Genomic DNA, 22,068 nt, shown 5'->3' with positions numbered 1-22,068 from the left:
GGTCCATCACTCAGTGTGAACATAAGTTTATGGTTTGAGAAGATGAATGATGAAATTTGCTTGTATAATTACACTTCTATTCTCTAATCACAGTTTGTTTGATTGTTGAAATCCAAAAATGGTAGAGTATGAACTTCACTTTTCTATTCAAATGATGTCACAGTAAGAGCAGACCAAGTCCAAACGCGGAGTTCAATTGAAAGAGAGTAGCAGCAGTCAACCCATGTGGGCGGAGACCCAGACATGAAAATATTTCATTAATGGAAAAACTCACGTATGCTGCTGCTGCGCTATATATAATACTCATTTCTACGTATACAACTCACTCTATTGTTAGAGAAGAAGAAGAGAAAATGGGAGGTTACAATGAAAAGAGAGGTTTATTTTTAGTAATAGTGATGCTGATGTTGGTGTGTACCAATCATTGTTTTGCAGCAGCGGTGAACGACGAGGGGTTGGTGGAGATGGAAACGAGTCTATTATTTCCAGATGGATCAAGTGAAGCTAGTTTTTTGGGAGCTCTTCGCGCCGATTCCACATGCGGGCGAAGAGGTTCAAACAAATGCACTCCAGGGTCCAATCAGCCAATACCACCTCCGCCTTGCGGCGGCGGCTCATTCAATCGTAACTGTTAAAATAATATTCGCCTTGCTAATGAAGGAGCATTTACTCTCTTTTTTAGATTTGAATAAGGGAAGTTAGTTTGTTGGTTTGCTCATTGTTATAATTTGAATACGGGAAAGTATCGTAAGTAAGAAATAGTGAAAGCCTCATCAGTATCAATTTTTTAATAGTTTTATGTCATATCCGTATTTTCATTATGAAGCAAATCATATCCAATTTAAAATCCTGAAATTCAAAATGAAATTACTGATGTAACATAAAACTATTGGAAAGGAATAATATCCATGTTTTATACAATCCTTTCTCATTTGAATAAATATCCAAATTTGTTGTTATAAGATATGAACTTATTTTAACATCAATAATGAAAAATTATAAGGACCAAAGTGAGAAAAACGATATACTTTAAGGTTAAAGTGTACATTAAATCATTATTATTTCACATTAAATCATCAATTTCACCGACAAATGTTAGGTGCAACGATAAGGTAGATTGTCTTTTCATGGAGAAAACTCATATTCGAGTTTTGGAGACTACTTTGTTGGGATGGATAGCTACAAACCCTGAAAAAGATTTATCTTTTATGAATCGCAAAACGAACATCAATGATACTTTAATCATATTATTTAAAGGGTCTTTCTATTAAGTAGAAATTGAAAAACTATTGTTTAAGCTACACTTTGATAAGGTTTAAAACAGCGATAGAATATGTGTTTCAGATTCAAACAACGGTAAAATAAAAATGAAAATGCCCATAAAAGTCATCAAGTTAAAAAAGATTTTTATAAACTATTTATATATTTAAAATAATTTAAAATTTAAAATTTAATATATAATATATAATATAATATTGTTTATTTGTATTTATGTAATTGATAATCCGACAAAGTTTAACATAAAAAATAATCAGTTCAAAAGCATTTTAATGAATAAAATTAAAATTTGAAGGTTGAAAAGTCAGAGAGCTAAAATTTAATGGAAATAAATAGAATTAGTGGAGATGTCATTATTTAAGCAACTCGGTTGAGTTATTGTGAAACCAAGAGATGATTTTCTTACATTATTTGTGCGAGCTGATGAACTCAGGAAGATAACCCTGAACTCTACTGTTATAAACCATCAAGATAGAAGAGGCCATAGTTCCTCTTTGATGCTGGACCTGGCTTCCGATTCTCATTTTAAACAACAATAACATATAGTCGGTGTGCCTTGTTTCTCTTCTATCCTTTTTCTTCCTTAATTCAACTTTTTTCCCCCTCCCACACCCCTACTTCCAACACCAGACTCCCTTTGCTCCCTGCTCTCAATGATTGCGAAGGGGCGGAAGAAAGGTGCGCAGGCCTAGTCTGGTGTTGGAGGGAAAAAGAAGTTGTATTCGGGAAGAAGAATGAACTGACCCAAAAATAATAATAATAAAAGAAAATTTTGATTGGTGGAAAAGTTTGACTTAGTATTTTATAATTAGATTTGATCAACAAATGATGTGCCAAGTCAGTGGCTATGGGGTAAAAGTTAAGTGATTAAAAATGAAAAAAATTTCTAACGACAGGTGATGAAATTGGATGTGACCAAAATAAAAACATCCTAAAAGTTGGATAATCAATTAAGTAATTTACCCCATATTATATATATATATATATATATCCAATTTAGCTGTATGATTTCTTGTTACAAGAAAGGTGGCATTCTTGTAAATAGGAAATATTATTGTAGGAATTCGAATGTCGATATATTTAAAGGTAATTTTATAAACAAATTGAGTTGACCCAAAATTCTACGCTGCCTAATTAAAAAGGAAATAAATAAATAAATTGTAAGTGCGATGGATAAAAGAAATACAAGAAAAATAAAAGACACACCACCTTTTAAATTAAGCAAACGTTATTGGCTCTCGGCTTCCAACATTAAAAAATGATCCTAAAAATTATACCTCAATCTCGATATTCTAACATAAAATTAAACAGTAAAAATAATAAAACTATATTTTCAACCTTAAAAACTATTAACATAAAATTCTTTGCAGTGACAAGACAAAACCTATCTTCAAACACAATGACATCTACAAACATGGTCCATGGGATGGGATGTTCCAGCTTATAATATACTCCTTATTAAGCTTAAAATCAGCAGCTCGAAGATATAAGCCCAAATCACTGAAATAAAAGGACACATATAAATCATACAATGGTCTATCAATACCAAACAATGTTTTAGAAGTAACATTTTGCTGCAAAAGTATCGAACCCCGAATTTAACTCACTTGATACATGTATAGGCTCAGAGTTCAAATCCCATCATCTGCAGTTCTTTCTCTATAATCCCAGACTACACTAAGACCTCTATAGTACCAAAACATGAAAAACATAAATCATGGCCCTTATTTTAAGACTACTGTTAAATTTACAATCCATACAAGGCTCTATGTACTCTTTTTTTTTTTCAGAAGCTCCCTTGTATTCAAGTATGGTTAGCATCCACAACAACATCAAACAGTTTGTTAATAGCTTAAATTTATGGAACTGAGAGGGAGGATGAAATTTTAATATATCTATAAGATTTCTTTGCATTTCACCTACCTTGAGTTTCCTATGATCGGAAGCGTCTGTATATATGGAATGCTTTCTCAAGGCTGGCGGAAAGAGCTTGCTCCTTGCTCATGGTGCTTATCGATTGCTTGGTTATCGACGGAAATGTCATGGCTGCTTCCTTCCGTCTCGGGGGCTATCTCTCTCACATCAGCTATTCTTGCCTCTGTTGCCTGAATATCACTCCATTCACCCTCACCAACTGGTTGGATGTTGACTTGATCCACTGCCATGCGGACTACGCTCTCCCCTGGCACCGGCACTGCTCTAGAAACGCTAAGACAAGCTTTATCGACATTCTCTGACAAGTCAACATTCTTCGTATCAGGTGGACTGTTACTGGTATTTGAAGACTCGGTCTTCTCCTCAAATATTTGCTTTGCGTCACTCTGTTGTCTGTGAATTAAAATAGAAGACAATATCAACTCCTGTAGCCTCACAAGCATATGTATGATTCTAGTTTCAGTTCTACGACAAATACCTCAACAATACTAAACAAAGTTATACAGAAGCTATAAACAAGTAAATGGAGAGAAAATGGCTTTATCACCCAAAAGAGGGGAAAAAACAAGAGAGTATTTCGTTACCATATGAAACAATTTAATCAATGCACTTTTACTCTTCTACCTATGATTTTGTCTTAATTTAGGTTTCTAGATTGAACAGGAGAGCAGCAGGAAGTTGGATGAAAGCACACAATGTTTTATGTATCCTCAAACCTTGATTGCTATCCAAGCATACCACCTTGAGCCCAGATGGCCACAAAACATATAATTTCATGATGTGAAAACACACAAAGACTTCTGCATTTTCAAGCATGATATTGAGATTTTCTCCAGTATTACTTGACGTGCAGGGTATAATATAAAACTAATTTCTCTTGTTAATTATTTCTTTATCTAGAACTTAAGTTTTTCAAATATTTCCTGTCGTTTATCAAGTGCATGAATTTACAAGCCACAGTTCTAAGGATGGTAAAATTCTTTAAAAAATAAGACATCAAACCTTTGGAGATGTGCCTGTAAGACATTCACATAAGCAAGAAGTTCTTGCTTTTCCTTCACCGCAGCAGCCTCTTTCTGTGCTGCATCTTTTATTCTTGCCTCAGCATCCATTTCAGTAACTCTGACCTTCTCTTCTGCTCTCACAACTGCTGCTTCTAATATCACAGCACTCTCTCGAGCTTTTGCAAGCTCAGTACGCCACATATGTGCCTCCTGCATGGCAGTCTCTCTCTGCCTAATCAATTGATCTCTTTCTTTACTTAGGGACCCAAGCTTTTCTTCAGACTCCCTCAGCTACAAACAACAAAGAAATGACTTTACAGCAAAACTTACTATGATTACAAGTCATATATGTTACATTGGAATCAAGAAGCCCAGGTCAAGACAATTGAAGGTGACTTCTCAAAAGCCAATGTGAAAAGCAATGTTAGTGACATTAAGTGAACTAGATTTGAACAATAGAGGAGGATGAGAGAAGGCCAAAATATATGATTTTGGGATGCAATTGACTCCATCAGATCAATATGCTAGCAACAAGATGTGAATGACAATTTAAATGTAGTCATACCTTTAACATGAAAACTTCCTTTTGATTTTCTGAATCTTTTGCTAAGCACTCAATTTCTGCACAAGCAATTCTTCTTTGTTCATCCATTATATGAGCTGCAGATGCTGCAGATTCAGCAGCTTCAGCAGTCTCTGAAAGTTTGTCTGCTATTTCTCTTATTGTTGAATCACGAGCCCGAAGATCTCGAGCCAAATTCTGCAATTCCTCATCCTTGACTCTTAGTGTCTCCTACAAGATTTAGCTACCAATCAGAAAACCAAATTTAGGTAGAACGAAATACTTTTAACTAACAAAGCATTAACCTCAATAAGGAGACAAGCCAATGAGTTAAAAAGCCTGCTTAAGAAGCACAAACAACACATAATATCCATTTAATAGCCGTCAACCCAGGACAAGATCATTTTCCATGCTCAAAGGCCCAAACTGGAGTAAAATTTTCTTAGCATCAGCATTACCAGGATATTCATCATTATCTCCAATTTGGCGCACCACAGTTGGCCCTTATTATCACACCTTAAAATCTAGATAACTATAACAAGACAGGACCATGACCCAAGAGTGTCAGCTAGAGTTACTTTTGCACTAGTTGGACCTAAATATATACCACCAATCTTCCCAATACACTGCCAACAATGGATTTAAATTAACAATTATGAGAAACCATCATTTAATAGTATAACAATTATTTGGTTAGCTCACAACCATTATTTAATGGTAAAATGGACCACAACCATGCATTGATTGGCATGTAACTCGAGGGGATCATCAATTTTGGCATAATATGATAGCAAGGATTTCTTGATTGCACCAACACAAGCCGCAAGTTACAACACCTAAGTAGAAGCACACATCCAATTTCCAAAAATTAACAGTTTTCTTATCTCAACCAAGCTTGCCACAACGTTTTCACATTGTTTGAAGCTATCCAACTAACTTGAGTAGGGGATAACACAAGTTTTGCCATGAAGAAAACCAGTGTGAAGTGCAACCATTAACTACTCCTATCCATCAATGTAAAATAATTCAGAAATAGTAGAATAATCACGGACATCATATCTTCTCTCTGACTTATATCATTTCACTTCCTATATGTGCTCATGACCAAAGATGGGAGCAAGGAAAAAGGTGATAGATACGGGGGAACAATAAGCTACTAGCATCTTGGTTAAGGCACTGAAATAATTTCTCTTAATTAATTATTTGTTATATCCAACACAAATTTCTTAGCCATGTCATTCCATTTCAGAAAAGTATTCTGAGGCAAAACAGTCTACTCCATCCTATATAGAAAGCTAGGTAATGCAAGCTGGAGTCAAGCAAACCTGACTATTAGTAAAAGAAGCATTTGACTCCACACCTCAGGAACAAATAAAAAGGCATATATCAATCTATCCAGTTACTTTAAGTACACCAGCAGAACTGAGGGTAGGAATTTTAGGGTTTTTCCATCTACCTAATCTTAATGCCAGACAGAAGCAATCTGCTAAGAGCATGTTTACATGAGAATCTACTAGATTGCTAAATAGATAAAATAATGGTAAACATTTCACAATGTCAAATACAAAAGGATAATTAGACTGTAAATATATGTCAAAAATTTTAAGCATCACAAGTCCAGCTCCTAACATTATGGAAAAGGTTATCTTATCAAGCGTAAATGTTTTGCACTTCAAACATGCTCTTACAATAAGTTGTGTGTGAATGAGGCTTCAACCTGTTCTGTCTGAGAATAAGACTTCAATCTACGTATAACACTGGTATCTTCAAATAACTTAAAATCACAGCCCATAAACACAATAATAGGAGAAACTGCTGATAGCATACCTTCATAATTGTAAGGTCATCCATTGGACCATCAGTGGGTACATTTGTCACCAATCCTAAGGCATTTCTCAAAGATATCTGCATTGCCGCTTCAATTTCTTTAGAACATTCCCTGGCTGTTGAATTTGCGGCAGCAACTACAGTTGCAACCGTACCCAACTTTGCAGAACCATTCCCACTTAAGGAATTGACAGCCTCTTTGTGGGCCTTTAGAACCAACTGCGTTGCACTACAACAATCAAACGGCAACATGAGGATAAAACAAGGTATACGAAAAATGAGGTCCGAAATGAGTCAGTAAATTATGTGACATGTATACTTTTCAGATGACAGGAGATAGTATCAGCCATCATCTTCAGACAAGGTGAATTAAAGTGATAGGAATTATGTTATACGCGGAATCAATCAAACTTAACAAGAAATAAATATATATACATGTATATAACAGAAAATAGAACAGTAAAAAGCTAACTTACTGTAAAGTTGATACCCAAGCTCTTGCAGCACCAGGAGTCTCCGCACAAAGAAAGTAGTCATTTTTCTGGGGAGTCCCAATATCTAAATGGTATTGTTAAGAAGCATGCAAGTTTAGCAACTAGATTTTCCACATAACATAAAAAAGAAACACTTAAAACATTTCAATTTTTCATTCAAAAATTATTTGGATACAGAAACAGCAGCCTTCGTACTTTGGAAGTCCACTGCAGCGAAAAAAGTAAAAAAATATATATTAATAACAATTCTCAGCCAAAGAATAGGGACTCAAGAGTCTCAGACCACCAATAGACCAAATTAGAAACAAGAAAATCACTTACTGAAAGTTAACAGGAGATATGGCAATGGTGCTGTTTTCATTGAACGTCATGATTCCCTTAACAGTTGGCTCATTCCTCCTAGTCCTAAACCAACCAAAAAAAAAACACAAAACAACAGAATTCCTAGTTTAGTTTCAATCTCAAAAAGAAAACAAGGAATAAGAACCTACAGATACACTTACTTGTATTCCATTTTCCCTGTTGTGGGGTCTAATATCACCCAACGTTCATTCCATTTCCTCAACTGTTAAACCAATATACATCACATAAACCAAATCACCAAAATTTCTTGAAATTTTAATTTTTTTAAAAATGAAAATTATAACTGAAATAAAAATCGAAACTTAGCTCGAATTTAGTACTGTAAATGCAAATTATAAAATTAACGAGAGAGAAAGAGTAGAGGAAGATCATACGGTTTCAGATCGCTTGAGAAGTGGACCTTGTAGCAAGTTCCTACCAGAGCCAGAGGCCAGCTGCCGTTTGATCTTTTCCAAACTGTTCTCCGTCACATCCCTAACTCCCTGTTCCTTTTTCAAATAAAAATTAAAAAAAATCAATTCCAATTCTGATTACTATTAAGAAAAAAAAGAAATGGATTTACCGTAGAAGCGCCATTGGAAGCCATGGAAGATCAAATCCGAGGGGAAAAAAAGCTCTAATCTTCAGCTGAGAATATTAAAAAAAAAAAAAAAAAAACAATATTTACTTCGTAGAAATATTGCGTTAGTTGGGTTTTTGTGTTTTTATTTTTTTTAATTTTTTAATTAAACAGTGGGCCGTTAGGTTTGTCGCATGGACCAGCAGTTACGCCATGCTTTATTTTCCCTTTTTCTTAAATTCTTTTTTCAACTTTCCCCCAATTGTAATTTTCCTTGTTTTGTTGTGACCATTTAATTTATTTCTATTAATAGAAATATCTATATTTATCCAGTCAAGTTATTTTTTATTTTTTAAACTTTTATAATATTTGTTTTATGGAGTTCGTTTTTCCCAAGGAAATAAAGTTACTGGCAATAATTAAATAAATTTGACTTTTAAAGTATTTTTATTTCAGATTTTAAATTTATTTTTTTGAAAAAAAAAACATTTTTTCTTTCATTTTGTTTGACTGGATTTTATCACTTCATCCTCCAGTCTCGGCTCGTCTAAAATCGAGTGTACTGCTGAAAAGTTAATACTCCAAGCCCAGAGATATTATTGTCCAAATATGTTCTTGCAACACACCGTTGAGGGATCCGGGTTCTGATCAAATCTTTTGGCGGTGGCTATCGGTAGAGAATTTCTCCCTTACAGAAATATATACATCTTTTTAACATTAATGGATCAAGACTTTTTGGGTATGACAGGTTAATTTGGAGAGTTTCTCTATGGTTGTTTATTCGAAATAGATTTTTGACTAATGAGGAACGTAAAAAGAGAGGTAAGACATCGATACTTTTTGCAAACACTGTGATTAGCCTATAGAAACGGCAATTCACTTAGTAAAAGACTATGGTTTTGCTTAATCTATTTGAAATGCATTGATAAATTGTAATTTTTTCTTTAACTCAACATTTGAGTAATGGATTCACTGAAATATCATGAACAAAAGGGAATTAAAATTTGATGGAGGAGAATGGTCGGCATTTTTTGCAATAGTCACTTGGTTCTTTTGGAAAAATCGTAATGACTTTATCTTCAACAATGTTAGCAGGAGTAGCTAGAATTTAATAGCCTCGACTACGGCATGGGCAAGATTGTTTGGAAATAATGGCAGCATGGAGCAAATGGCATGCAAGTTAAGGATAGAAAATAGCTGGCAAAGGCCTAAACCGGGATGGGTCAGGATTAATATTGATGGCTAGATGTCGACAAGCAGACAAAGGGCAACAATAGGAGGAGCATTGTGAGGACCAAGCAGAGGGTGGTTGGTGGGTTTTGAAATGGTAATAAGTATGGCTAGCATCTTCCAAATTGAAGCTCAAGCTATCGTTGAAGGCTTGAAGCTAGCATGGATGAGGGGTTTCAAACAAGTTGAGGTGGAAAGCAACAATGCCCTGTTAATTGATACTATTAGGAACAATTTTGCAGCAAACAGTAATACAATAGAAGTCCGACTGATTCATGAGTGGTATAATAGAGACTGACAAGTTAAACTTCGACATGTCTTGAGAGAAAATAATAAGGTTGATGATTGCTTAGCAAAGACAATAGGGGGTGGAATGAATTAATTGGTTGTATTGGTTGATCCACCATCATATGTACGAAGGCTTTTGGAAGAGGATATTGACAGCTCGATGCAAGTGCGTCGTTTGGGTTCTAGCTTTAGTGGTATTTTAGTCATGTACTAAATCCGCCTTTTATTTTCAACCAAAAAAATATTTAAAAATAAATTTTTTTATAAAAATTTTAATTTAAAATAAAAATTAGTTTTACCAAATATCTTCATACATAAATCATTCTAAAGAAATTTGTCTCAAAAAAATTATGTTGAATAAACTAAACAACCTTACAGAAGATAAGGAAGGGATCAAACCCCTAGCAAGATGATATACTTTGCAAAGGGACCTCGCTTGAGATTAATCTTACGAAAACCTTCGAGAAACTTTTTAGCACCAACTTCTCAATATTGAGACCAATTATATTTGATATTATCAAGTCAACTCAAGCAGACCCTAAGCATGGCCATCCATCACACTACCCTTAAATCTACATGGTAAGGCATCCTTTTGAGCGAGAAACATCAAGCTTTCCTCATTTATATAAGCTTTCCCCATCACCAAAGAGAGATCAAGTCTGAATCTTCCACAAACACTCTACTCGACTTCTTTCCTAACCCTCTGATCTCACCATCATTGTCCCACATGCCACAAATGACTTTCCACACCACAACAATGTGAACCACCCATAACTTTCAATATTATCAACAAAATTCTGATTTGATATCTAAATTTTTAAAAAATTCATCTGAACTTTAAATTAAAATATCATTTAAATCATGTCTTTTCATTAACTTTTCATGTTAAATGTTAGCTTGAATATTTATATTTAAATATATTTATCAATTCATACATATTTTTTTAAAAAAGAACCATATCGTTAACAGGGCACTAATTCAACTAACATTGATGATGTTCAAAGCTATTGAAAATTGCGAGTTGTCGAGTTCAAGTGGATTTAGACACATAATGTCTTTCTCGTGTTAGTATTTCGTTAGACATTTAAGAAGCTAAAATTAAATTAAGAAATTACATAACAAGGATTAATATGTAGTTTGCCCATTGAACTTGCCCAAAAGTACTTAATTGGTACATGAATTTTTTTTAACCTATTTGGTACCTAAACTTTTTTTTTGTACCTAGTTGATACTTGAACTTGTATTCCATCACCCAAGTTAATACATTCGCACTAACATTGTTAGTTTATGCTGACATGGCATTGATGGCCAATCTGATGGTGACACGTAAAAACTTCTCAATATACCACATGACGAGCATAAATTAAAAATATTTAAAAATAAATTAATTAATAAAAAAAGAGTAAAATTTTGTTCAGCTTCATTCTTGATGTGAAAAAATATACTACTTTTTCTATATTAATTTATATGTTTTTAATTTTTTTTAATTCTTGAAATTTATATTTGCCACATGACATACTAAAAGGCTACTACAAGTTAGCAACGGATTAGTTATTAATGTCATGTCAGTATAAACTAATGATATTAGTACAGAAATATCAACCTAAGAGATAAAATACAAATTCAAGTATCAACTAAATCTCATGAAAAAAGTCAGATACCAATTAAAAACCTGTGAACAAGTTCAGACTCACCCTAAAAAAAAAGTATATTAAATCCGAAATTTGAGAATGAATATCCCAATGATCGAAGGTAACACAAGATTCAAATCCACCTGTGCATACTTAAAGCCCAAAGCCCATAAAACCGAATATGCGGGTTTCACTAAACTCATATTATCTATTACCTCATTTTTCAATTAATATTTTCCAGGGCGAGAATCAAAGCCGACGTCGCCATGGTGAAGTTTCTAAAGCCCAACAAAGCTGTCATTGTCCTCCAAGGCCGATATGCCGGACGCAAAGCCGTGATCGTAAAATCCTTCGACGACGGCACACGTGACCGTCCCTATGGCCACTGTTTGGTCGCGGGGATAAAAAAGTACCCGAGCAAGGTCATCCGCAAGGACTCCGCCAAGAAAACCGCCAAGAAATCGCGCGTCAAGTGCTTCGTCAAGCTCGTGAACTACCAGCACCTGATGCCCACACGATACACCCTCGACGTCGACTTGAAAGACACCGTCACCGTCGACGCGCTTCAGACCAAGGACAAGAAAGTAGCCACTTGTAAGACTATCAAACAAAGGATGGAAGAGAGGTTCAAAACAGGAAAAAACAGGTGGTTCTTTACCAAGCTGAGGTTTTAAGTCTTCCTTTACTTTAACATTTTCCATAGAACCTCTTATGTCGTTTGCACTCCTCTTGGTGCTGCACTTAAATTCAACCTTAGATGGATACGGAAAAAAAGCTTGAGAATTCGAGTCTTCGTTGTTTGGCCATTTTTGTATCATCATCGATGCTGTATTGAGTTGAACTTGGTTAACCTTTAAGCGAATTCCGCTCTTCAATTCTTCCATGCGTAACTTCGATTTTCTGGATCCACATCAATTTTCCCTGATTTAGTCATTTCATGGGATTTTCTCACTAATTATTATTTTATGGACGTGGTGGTCCTAAAATTGTAGACGAAATGGTAATGTTTACTTTAACTTGAGATCAAATCGTAACTTTATAGAATAAAGATCATCTTTCCCTATCCCTAGTCACTTTTATATTTTGGCCATTTTCCTTTAAACCTTGGTACGAACAGAATATAATTCTCATAAGAACAGGTATTGACGTCATCAATACCAACAATAATTCATGGTCAACATCAAAGCGGCAATATAACGTCCACATCATAAAAATTAAAGATTAAATTCGTATTTCTTACACCTAAATTAAAGGATAATAACGTAACATGACCAAGTGGTACTACTGGCGTCTGCCAAGTTGAGTACTATTTTGTCAGTTGCAATGTACCAAGTTTTACACTGTGGAATATTAATATAATAATAAAGTTATATAAAGTCCAGTAGCTTCGATGAAACCATAAGTTATACACGATATTATAATAAAAGTATGAAGTCCTAACATAAAAGACAAAATGCTCATCCTTTAATTTTACCCAAATCCAATGACGATCCATTTTAGCTTTAATTAATTTAATTTTCTAGTTCTTAATCCAGCCACTTAATCAAACGGACTTAACGACAGCCTCCCCTTTACCTAACGATCATCACATAAAATACAAAAATGATTTTAGAAAGTAAATGAAGAGATAAAGTTATCTACCTTTTTTTTCTCTCCTTGATGATAGAAATTTTCTTTCAGTTTCTCACCTCCCAAACAGGCCCAGCAACTTTCAATCTCTGACACAACTCTGCAAAAAAACTCTGTACAGGAAGAACTTTTGTTAGTCCTCTTCAAAAGATATTTGTCCCTTTTCTCCCAAAAGTTCCTCACCTTTCGAATCTATTCTCCTTTCTCTCTTTCTCTCTCTCTTAATCGATCATGCTTCAAAGCTTAGTTCCTCAATCTCCAATCAGTTCCAACACTACTAGCTCTAATCCTAGCTCCTCCATGAAGTCAAAGCGCGTCGAAAGAGACGTCTCCGCAGCTACCGGCGAAGATTCCACTGCTGATGATCCTTCTAACAAGCGTCCTAACTACTCCTCCGGCGACAAAGCAGCTGCCGCCGATGAACATGATGAAACGGTGATAGAAGGTGAGTCTACAGGGTTAAGGCTTTTAGGTCTCCTGCTCCAATGCGCCGAATGCGTCGCCATGGATAACCTCGAGGACGCCACCGATCTTTTACCTGAAATATCCCAACTCTCTTCTCCGTTCGGCTCATCTCCCGAACGTGTCGGCGCGTACTTCGCACACGCTTTGCAGGCACGCGTGGTGAGTTCTAGCTTAAGAACCTATTCTCCCCTGGATAACAAATCACTTACCTTGACTCAGTCCCAAAAGATCTTCAATGCTCTGCAATCTTACAATTCGATAAGTCCTTTGGTCAAATTCTCTCACTTCACCGCCAATCAAGCCATCTTCCAAGCATTGAGTGGTGAGGATTGTGTCCACGTCATCGATCTCGACATCATGCAAGGTCTCCAATGGCCAGGATTATTCCACATCCTCGCCTCCCGGTCGAAAAAGATCCGATCAATGAGAATCACGGGGTTCGGATCCTCGTCGGAGCTCCTGGAGTTGACCGGGAAAAGACTGGCGGATTTCGCGGCATCGTTAGGGTTACCATTCGAGTTCCATCCGCTGGAGGGCAAAATCGGAAATGTAACAGATCTGAACCAACTGGGAGTCCGGTCAAGTGAAGCGGTGGTGGTCCATTGGATGCATCATTGCTTATACGACATAACGGGGAGTGATTTGGCGACGTTGAGATTGTTGACGGTGTTGAAACCGAAATTGATCACCATCGTGGAACAGGACTTAAGCCACGGGGGTAGTTTCCTAGGGCGGTTCGTGGAAGCATTGCATTACTACAGCGCGTTGTTCGACGCGCTGGGGGACGGGTTAAGTGTGGACAGCCTAGAGAGGCACACGGTGGAGCAGCAGCTGTTCGGGAGCGAGATTAGGAACATCGTGGCAGTTGGTGGGCCCAAGAGGACGGGAGAGGTTAAAGTGGAGAGATGGGGTGAGGAGTTGAGACGGGTCGGGTTCCAACCCGTGTCGTTGGGTGGAAACCCGGCAGCCCAAGCAAGCCTTTTGCTGGGGATGTTCCCTTGGAAAGGGTACACCCTGTTGGAAGAGAATGGGTGCCTCAAATTAGGGTGGAAAGATCTGTCTTTGTTGACTGCCTCCGCCTGGCAGCCGTCCGATTAAAATACATTGTTCTCTATTTTTGTGTATCTAAATTTTCTGAAAATATTTCTCCAAACCTATAAAAATATATCCCCTCAATTTTCAGGATTTTTTATCATAATAATTTATGGAGAAACAACTCTGTTCTCAACTCGTTTTGTGACTTTTTTCCTTTTATTTCCTATTATTTTTGCTTTTGATTTTCGTTTTTAAAGCCAAAAATAATTTAGTCAATGTTAGGTATTAAAAACAAAATTGATTTCAAATGAGCAACATAAGCACTTTCCGACATTTCTGCTTCAATCTAATCAACCATCCAAATATCTTTTATTATACTAATTTTTTCCTACATTGGTGTCAATCAAGTTAAGACTCAATTGGTTATATTATATTTATTTTAAAAAATAAATTAAATAATAATAAAATTAAATTCTTTTATAAATTAAAATTTATGTTATAAATCAAAATATAAAAATAATTACAAATTTAAAAAAGAATATTTTATAGCAAGGTTTTCTATGGTAATTTAGCTGAGTTGCATAGTTGTTCAATTGCCACGTGGAAGCAACTATTGTTAATGGTAACTCAAAATTTGTGTGGCATAGTCTTTGCAAAAGTCAATTTGTTATTGGTGATTAAACTTTCAATTGAGTCAAATTGTGCATGATTAACGTTCAAATATTAAGTAGTAATGAATGTTGAAACATTGGTAGATTATTTCTTTCCCAAAATATTAGATTTAATTGTAAACATAAATAAAATTCTCATTTAATACGCCTTAATTAACTTGCAAATTTTTATTTGTCTTTTTTTATCAATTTTAATTTTTGCTTCTATTTATATTATTGTACACCAACCAACATTCCTATTCAAAATTCGCACTCAAAATATATCTTTTTCATTAGCACAAAATACCTATTTAATATGCTTATATTTGTTAGATATTTTATTTAATCACATGTCTGTTAAAATTTACTTATTGTTTTTCAGTTATGATTTTTCCTAGTCTTTAGGTAGTGGTTTAAGTTGTCAATAAACAAAGAAGCTGTTTTTAGTGGTGTTAATCACGTCCCTTTTATTTAGTTTTTTTTTTGTTTATGTAATTGCCTATATAAGGCATTGCTTTGCTGAAATAAAAGACGAAGTTTTCCAGCTCATTAATTCTATCAGTGGTATCAGAGTCAGGTTATTTTTAAGTGAAACACGTGAGGGAGAGTAAGAGTTTGCAGCAGCAATAGAAGCCAACACATGGCTACAGACAACTTTGTGCAGCCGGCAATTCCACAGTTCAATGGTCACTATGATCATTGGAGCATGTTGATGGAAAATTTTCTAAAATCGGAAGAGTATTGGCAGGTTGTTGACAGCGGAATTACCGAACCTGCAACGGGAACTCCTTTAACAGATGCGAAAAGAACGGAGCTGAAAGCATTAAAGTTGAGAGATTTAAAGGCAAAAAATTATTTGTTCCAAGCTATTGATCGCTCAATCTTGGAAACAATCTTTCAAAAGGACACCTCAAAGGAAATTTAAGACTCCATGAAGAAGAAGTATCAAGGAAATGCGAGGGTGAAGCGAGCACAACTTCAAGCTCTCCGTGGTGAATTCAAGACTTTACGCATGAAGTCTGGTGAGATAGTTTCAGATTACTTCTCAAGAACGATGGCGATCGCAAACAAGATGGGGACAAGTTTGAGGACGTTGCAATTGTTGAGAAGATTCTTCGATCCATGCTACCGAAATTTAATTTTATTATTTGCTCTATTGAAGAATCGAAGGATCTTGATACTCTCTCCATTGATGAGTTGCAGATTTCTTTGGTGGTTCATGAGCAAAAATTGATACAACAAGACAACGAGGAGCATGCCTTAAAAGAAACTTCCAACACGCAAAATGTTTGAGTTGACAAAGGCAAGTGGAAGGGTACAAATTTCAAAGAAAAAGTCGATGACGAAAACTCGAGGAGAAACAATCGAGGTTATCGGTCAAATGATAGAAAACTAAAGTCAGCAGACAGAGACAAGGCAAATGTGAAATGTTTTCGATGTCACAGGTATGGGAATTACCGTTCTGAATGTTACACGAATTTAAATAAAATGCGTGGAGAAAAGTCTAATTTTGCAGAAGCAATTGAAAATGATGAGGAGATATCTTTGTTAATGGTTTGTCATGCGAAAGAAGAAACCAACAAAGATTTGTGGTATTTAGACACTGGTTGTAGCAATCATATGAACGGAGACAAGTCAGCCTTCTCCACTCTTGATGAATCCTATCGTGATACGGTGAAATTTGGTGATTGCTCTAAGGTCTCGATTATGGGAAAAGGGCATGTCGTTATTCAAGCTAAAGGGAATTCTACTCAAACAATTTTTGATGTCCTGTTTGTTCCAGATTTAAGAACCAATTTGCTGAGCATTGGCCAATTACAAGAGAAGGGTTATAAAGTTCTTATTAAAAATAGAGAATGCAAAATTCAAAACGACAAAGTGGGCTTGACTGCTAGAGTCAATATGACAAAGAATAGAATATTTCTCTTGTATCTCTAAAAGGTTAGTCATTATTGTTTTACTGCAAAATTGACTAATCCAGCTAGGTTGTGGCATTATCAGTATGGACATCTGAATTTCGGAGGGATAAAAACTTTGCAACAAAAGAATATGGTGGCCGGTCTTCCCAAATTTGATCCTCCAATTGAGATTTGTGAAGATTGTATTATTGAAACACAAGCACGTGATAGCTTTCCCACAGAAAAATCTCGAAGAGGCAAACGACGATTGGAGTTGGTCCATTCCGATCTATGTAGTCCCATCAATCTGAAATCAAATGGAGGAAAATGTTATATTATAACATTTATTGATGATTTTAGTCGGAAAACATGGGTTTACTTCTTGCAAGAAAAATCAGAAGCTTTTGCAGCCTTCAAAAGCTTTAAGGCCCTTATTGAAAATGATGCTCAAAGCTCGATAAAAATTCTTCGTAGCGACTGGAGAGGAGAGTACAATTCACGAGAATTTATAGATTTTTGTGAACTACAAGGGATCAAAAAGGAACTCATAATAGCCTACTCTCCTCAGCAAAATGGTGTAAGCGAAAGAAAAAATCGTACCATTTTGAATATAGTGCGAAGTATTTTACGAATGAGAAATATTCCAAAGGAGTTCTGGCCTGAAGCAGTACAATGGAGCATTCATGTTTTAAATAGAAGTCCAACATTTGCTGTTCAAAATATGACACCAGAGGAGGCTTGAAGCAGACATCAACCAAATGTTGATCATTTAAGAATTTTTGGTTGCATCTCATATGCTCACATTTCAGATCAGAAAAGAACAAAACTAGAAGACAAAGCTGAAACATGTGTTTGTAAAGATTATTCCAACCGAATTCTCTCCCCATGGCCAGAATTTCTCTTTATCGAACACCACGTCACGGCTGATAATAACTTTCTTTATGTTAGGATTATAAAGCTTGTAGGCCTTCGATTGCTCACTAACACCAAGAAAGACACATGTTTCAGCTTTGTCTTCTAGCTTTGTTCTTTTTTTATCTGAAATGTGAGCATAACAGATGCAACCAAAAATTATTAAATGATCAACATTTTGTTGATGTCCGCTCTAAGCCTCCTCTGGTGTCATGTTTTGAACAACAAATGTTAATGAAAATTCAGATCAGCAATTGGTTGGTGAACGTTGATCTTAGCGAAACAAAAAGAGACCAACATGGATGGATGACTATAAAGTAACAGGGATTAATCAATCTGAATATCCTTTAACTCACTTTGCCTTATTTTCAGATTGTGATCCCATCTCATTCCAAGAAGCTGTGAAGGAGTCAAAGTGGCGAAAAGCTATGGATGATGAAATCGCTGCCATTGAACGCAACAATACTTGGGAGCTGGTAGACTTACCGAGTGGTTAGCAAACAATTGAGTTCAAATGGATCTACAAGACAAAATTGAAAGAAAATGGAGAAATTGACAAATATAAGGCACGCTTGGTGGTTAAAGGATACAAGCAAAAGTATGGAGTAGACTACAAAGAAATCTTTGCTCTGGTAGTCAGACTTGATATAGTCAGATTAGTGGTGGCTTTAGCGGCACAAAGTTCTTAGCCAATTTTTCATCGATCAACCTCTCAGCTATGTGAAACATGGATGTGAACATCAAGTGTTCAAATTGAAAAAGACTTTATACGAGTCGAAACAAGCACCAAGAGCTTGGTACAGCTGTATCGATGCTTATCTCAAAAAGGTTGATTTTAAGAAATGTCCCCATGAGCATACTCTTTATGTAAAAGATGAAGGTGGAAAGATTATCATTGTATGTCTGTATGTCGATTATTTAATCTTTACTGGAAATCATGAAGGGTTGCTTCTTAAATTTAAAGAGTCCATGATGAAGGAATTTGACATGTCTGATCTTGGTTTAATGTATTATTTTCTAGGCATAGAAGTTAAACAAGTTGCTGCAGGGACTTTTATTTCTCAAAAGAAATATGCCCAAAAGATTTTAGACAGATTTGGGATAAAGAATTGCAACGCTTCCAACACTCATTCAGAGGTGGGAATGAAACTCGAGAAAGATCCGGGAAGAAAGAATATTGATAACACTTATTACAAATAAATTGTAGGGAGCTTGATGTACCTAATAGTCACTAGGCTAGATATTAAGTACACCGTCAGCCTTATAAGTAGATACATGGAGCAACCGAAAGAAGTGTATTTGTTGGATGCCGAAAGAAATCTCAAATACTTGCAAGGCACCATTGATTTTGGCATTCTTTACAAGCAAGGAGAGCAAACAAATTTGGTTGGTTTTTCAGACAGCGATTTTGCAGGTGATCCAGATGATAGGAAAAGTACAACTGGTTTTGTGTTCTTATTGGGTTCTGGAGCTGTTTCGTGGTCATGCAAAAAGCAGCAGCTTCTCACTCTCTCAACTACAAAAATTGAGTTTGTAGCAGCAATCGCTTGTGCTTGCCAAGCAATTTGGTTGAGAAACATTCTTGGTGAGCTTCATTCTCCACAAACATGTCCCACTCCTCTCTATTGTGACAACAACTCAGCTATCAAACTCTCAAAGAATCCTGTTTTACATGGAAGGAGTAAACACATTGATGTCAAGTTTCACTTCTTAAGAGATCTCACAAAGGAAGAAGCCATTGATGTCATTTACTGCAAGAGTGAAGATCAAGTTGCTGATATCTTCACCAAGTCCATCAAAATTGCTGCATTCACAAAGCTGAGAAGTGCCCTTGGAGTTTGCACTTTGGAGAACATAGTTTGATTAAACTGAAATCAGTGTTTTCAGTTTAATAGAGGGTGTTAGATATTTTATTTAATCACATGGCTGTTAAAATTTACTTATTGTTTTTTAGTTATGATTTTTCCTAGTCTTTAGGTAATGGTTTAAGTTGTCAATAAACTAGTAAGTTGTTTTTAGTGGTTGTAACACCCCTAACCTGTATCCATCGCCAGAATAGGGTTATAGTGCATTATCGGAGTTTACAAATTAATTTATTGACGTTTCATTTCATCAAGCATTCATATTTATAACCAATCAAAATCAAAACATTAATGAGCTAATGTTGGCCAATTTAAATTATACATGCCATTATTACCAGAATCAAATCATCCAAAATTACCGATAAAACCAATGGATAGTGTGATATATCTCTAGCAAGCCTCCAACCCAATCGAGCTTTCGATAATCGTTTCAATGCATCTAATAATTATACATATTACCAATAATAATTCAATTCCAATAATAAAACACATATTTATATAATATTCATTAGGGGTGAGAAAAATTCGATTCGACTCGAAAAAATCGAAAAAAATTTGAATTTCGAGTTAAACGAATCGAGTTATTCGAGTTAATCGAGTTATTTGAATCAACTCAATTTTTTTTTCAAATTTTGAGTTCGAATCGAGTTGGGTTTTCGAATTCAAATAACTCGAATAATTCGAATATCAAACTATAATATTTTACATTTTTACCCCAAACTCCCAAACCTTTTTACTTTTCCCTCAAAACTTTTACTCCTTCCCACTTTCTCCCCAAAACTTTTACTCCCATCCCCTCCTAACCCCCCAATCTACCCAAAATTTATTTCCCACCAAACTTTTACTTTCCCTTTTACTTTTTCTCAAAATTTTACTCCCAAAAACCCTCAAAACCTTTTATTTTTCCCCAAAATTTTTACTCCCTCCCACTTTTTCCCTAAAACTTTTATTCTCTTCCCATCCCACCTCTCATCTACCCCAAACCCTCCCCCTTCCAATTTTTTTTTTAATATTTTCCCTCCAAAATTTTACTCCCCCTATTTACTTTCCCTCAAACTTTTATTCCATAAAACTTTTATTTTCCCCTAAACTTTTACTTCTCACCATTTACTCTCAAATAAAAATCAAAATTATCCAAAAAAATCACTAAACATAAATAGTAATAATTTTATTTATATCTACTATTTATATTATTAAATTAAAGTTCACATTTTATATTATTTATATTATTAAATTGTTTAGTCATATTGAATATTTATATTAAAATTGAATTATTAATTATGCCATAAAATATTCGTGTTAAAATTTTATATTGGTATCAATTTCACATTTTATTTTTAAAATAACTTTTATTAAAAATCATATTTTTACATTTAATATATTTTTAATTCCAAAATACATAGTGACAAGAATCAAGATAATTGAAACAACTAAGCTAGCAAAGAAGCTAACTAGTATATAAAAATTAATAAATAAATTATGAGGTGATGAAAGTTAATAAAAAATTTGATTAAGGTGGACAAATTTTATTACGATGGGTGACAGTGGTTATAATGACCCAAAATTATTTTTTAAAATTTAACTTTAACAAATATATTTTATTCGATTCAATTCGAATTTCATCTCACTCGACTCAATTCGACAAAACTTCAAATAAAGTTAGGATGATAAAATGAGATTCGAAAACTCGATTAACTCGAAAATTTTAGATTCGATTCGATTCGATTCGATCGAATGCTCACCCCTAATATTCATCACCAAATAACATTCACTTTATATAAAATTATACAGAATATAGTTCATACGAACTTACCAGGCTAAATTGCAGAAATACCAAAATTTAGGGACATTTTGGTAATTTTCTATTTTACTCGAATTTCCACCCAATCTTGATCTAAATTAATATTTCATTAAATTTATTAATTTAAATAATAAAACAATTCATTTCATGAAATTTGGTCGCTTTTGACATTTTTACAAAATTACCCTTAAAATTTTACTTTTATTCAATTTAGTCCCTGAACCTAAAACATGTAAATTAGCTATTTTAAAATAAAATCATATTAGATGAATATTCACATATATTTTCCTCCTCCTCCACTCCATTCCATATCCTTGATATATACATAATACCACTATTTACTTGTTTACTCATAACAAGTTGTTCACTTGAGTTATAGTCACTAAATTAATTATATCTTAAGCTACAGAACTTCGAATTGAGATTCACAAATTTTATATAAAACTAGACTCACATATCTTCTTACCATAAAATTTTAAGAATTTTTGGTTTAGTCAATAAGTACAGTTTATACTTTAAATTTTGCCCTATTTCACTGTTTGACAGTTCCGACCCCTCTTCACTAAAAATTAATTATCTCTTTGTACAGAATTCGGATAATGTTCCCGTTTATTTCTACTTAAAGTAGACTCATTCGGGATTTTA

General features: G+C 34.8%; 3 protein-coding genes across 5 annotated transcripts; 2 read left to right on the top strand and 1 right to left on the bottom strand.

Moving 5' to 3' along the window:
- Positions 1–2,461: 2,461 nt before the first annotated feature.
- On the bottom strand, positions 2,462–8,170 carry LOC105790548 (uncharacterized). Of its 3 annotated transcripts, XM_012618199.2 has the most exons (11): positions 8,026–8,170; positions 7,838–7,951; positions 7,604–7,665; positions 7,422–7,505; positions 7,276–7,307; positions 7,083–7,164; positions 6,607–6,835; positions 4,783–5,010; positions 4,216–4,508; positions 3,202–3,606; positions 2,462–2,778 (listed from the first exon to the last, which is right to left on the bottom strand). In XM_012618199.2, exons 1-10 carry the CDS (start codon positions 8,047–8,049, stop codon positions 3,249–3,251), a joined length of 1,506 nt encoding a protein of 501 aa, XP_012473653.1. In that variant the 5' UTR covers positions 8,050–8,170; the 3' UTR covers positions 2,462–2,778; positions 3,202–3,248. The 3 variants fall into 3 exon arrangements, with proteins under 3 accessions (XP_012473653.1, XP_012473652.1, XP_012473654.1); XM_012618198.2 differs by lacking the exon at positions 2,462–2,778 and having other exon boundaries at positions 2,780–3,606; XM_012618200.2 differs by lacking the exon at positions 2,462–2,778 and having other exon boundaries at positions 2,780–3,606; positions 7,838–7,945; positions 8,026–8,138.
- Positions 8,171–11,173: 3,003 nt separating this feature from the next.
- Positions 11,174–12,048, top strand: LOC105790546 (60S ribosomal protein L27-3). Its single transcript, XM_012618197.2, has one exon. The coding sequence runs from the start codon at positions 11,438–11,440 to the stop codon at positions 11,843–11,845; it is 408 nt and encodes a 135-aa protein (XP_012473651.1). The 5' UTR covers positions 11,174–11,437; the 3' UTR covers positions 11,846–12,048.
- Positions 12,049–12,694: 646 nt separating this feature from the next.
- Positions 12,695–14,493, top strand: LOC105790545 (scarecrow-like protein 23). The gene has a single exon (XM_012618195.2). The coding sequence runs from the start codon at positions 13,032–13,034 to the stop codon at positions 14,361–14,363; it is 1,332 nt and encodes a 443-aa protein (XP_012473649.1). The 5' UTR covers positions 12,695–13,031; the 3' UTR covers positions 14,364–14,493.
- Positions 14,494–22,068: the final 7,575 nt, after the last annotated feature.

Source organism: Gossypium raimondii, chromosome 8 (assembly GCF_025698545.1).
Source record: "Gossypium raimondii isolate GPD5lz chromosome 8, ASM2569854v1, whole genome shotgun sequence".
NCBI lineage: Eukaryota > Viridiplantae > Streptophyta > Magnoliopsida > Malvales > Malvaceae > Gossypium > Gossypium raimondii.
The sequence above is the reverse complement of the archived record's forward strand: the minus strand, read 5'-3'. Positions and strand labels throughout refer to the sequence as shown.

Bases quoted from the DNA above. Each gene is read 5' to 3' on its own strand.
- LOC105790548 (XM_012618199.2), bottom strand. From the start codon at position 8,049: ATGGCTTCCAATGGCGCTTCTACG. The intron at 7,666-7,837 runs GTATGATCTTCC...TTGGTTTAACAG, and splicing joins TTCTCAAGCGATCTGAAACC to TTGAGGAAATGGAATGAACG. The intron at 7,308-7,421 runs GTAAGTGATTTT...TTTTCGCTGCAG, and splicing joins ATATCTCCTGTTAACTTTCA to TGGACTTCCAAAGTACGAAG.
- LOC105790546 (XM_012618197.2), top strand. From the start codon at position 11,438: ATGGTGAAGTTTCTAAAGCCCAACAAAGCTGTCATTGTCCTCCAAGGC.
- LOC105790545 (XM_012618195.2), top strand. From the start codon at position 13,032: ATGCTTCAAAGCTTAGTTCCTCAATCTCCAATCAGTTCCAACACTACT.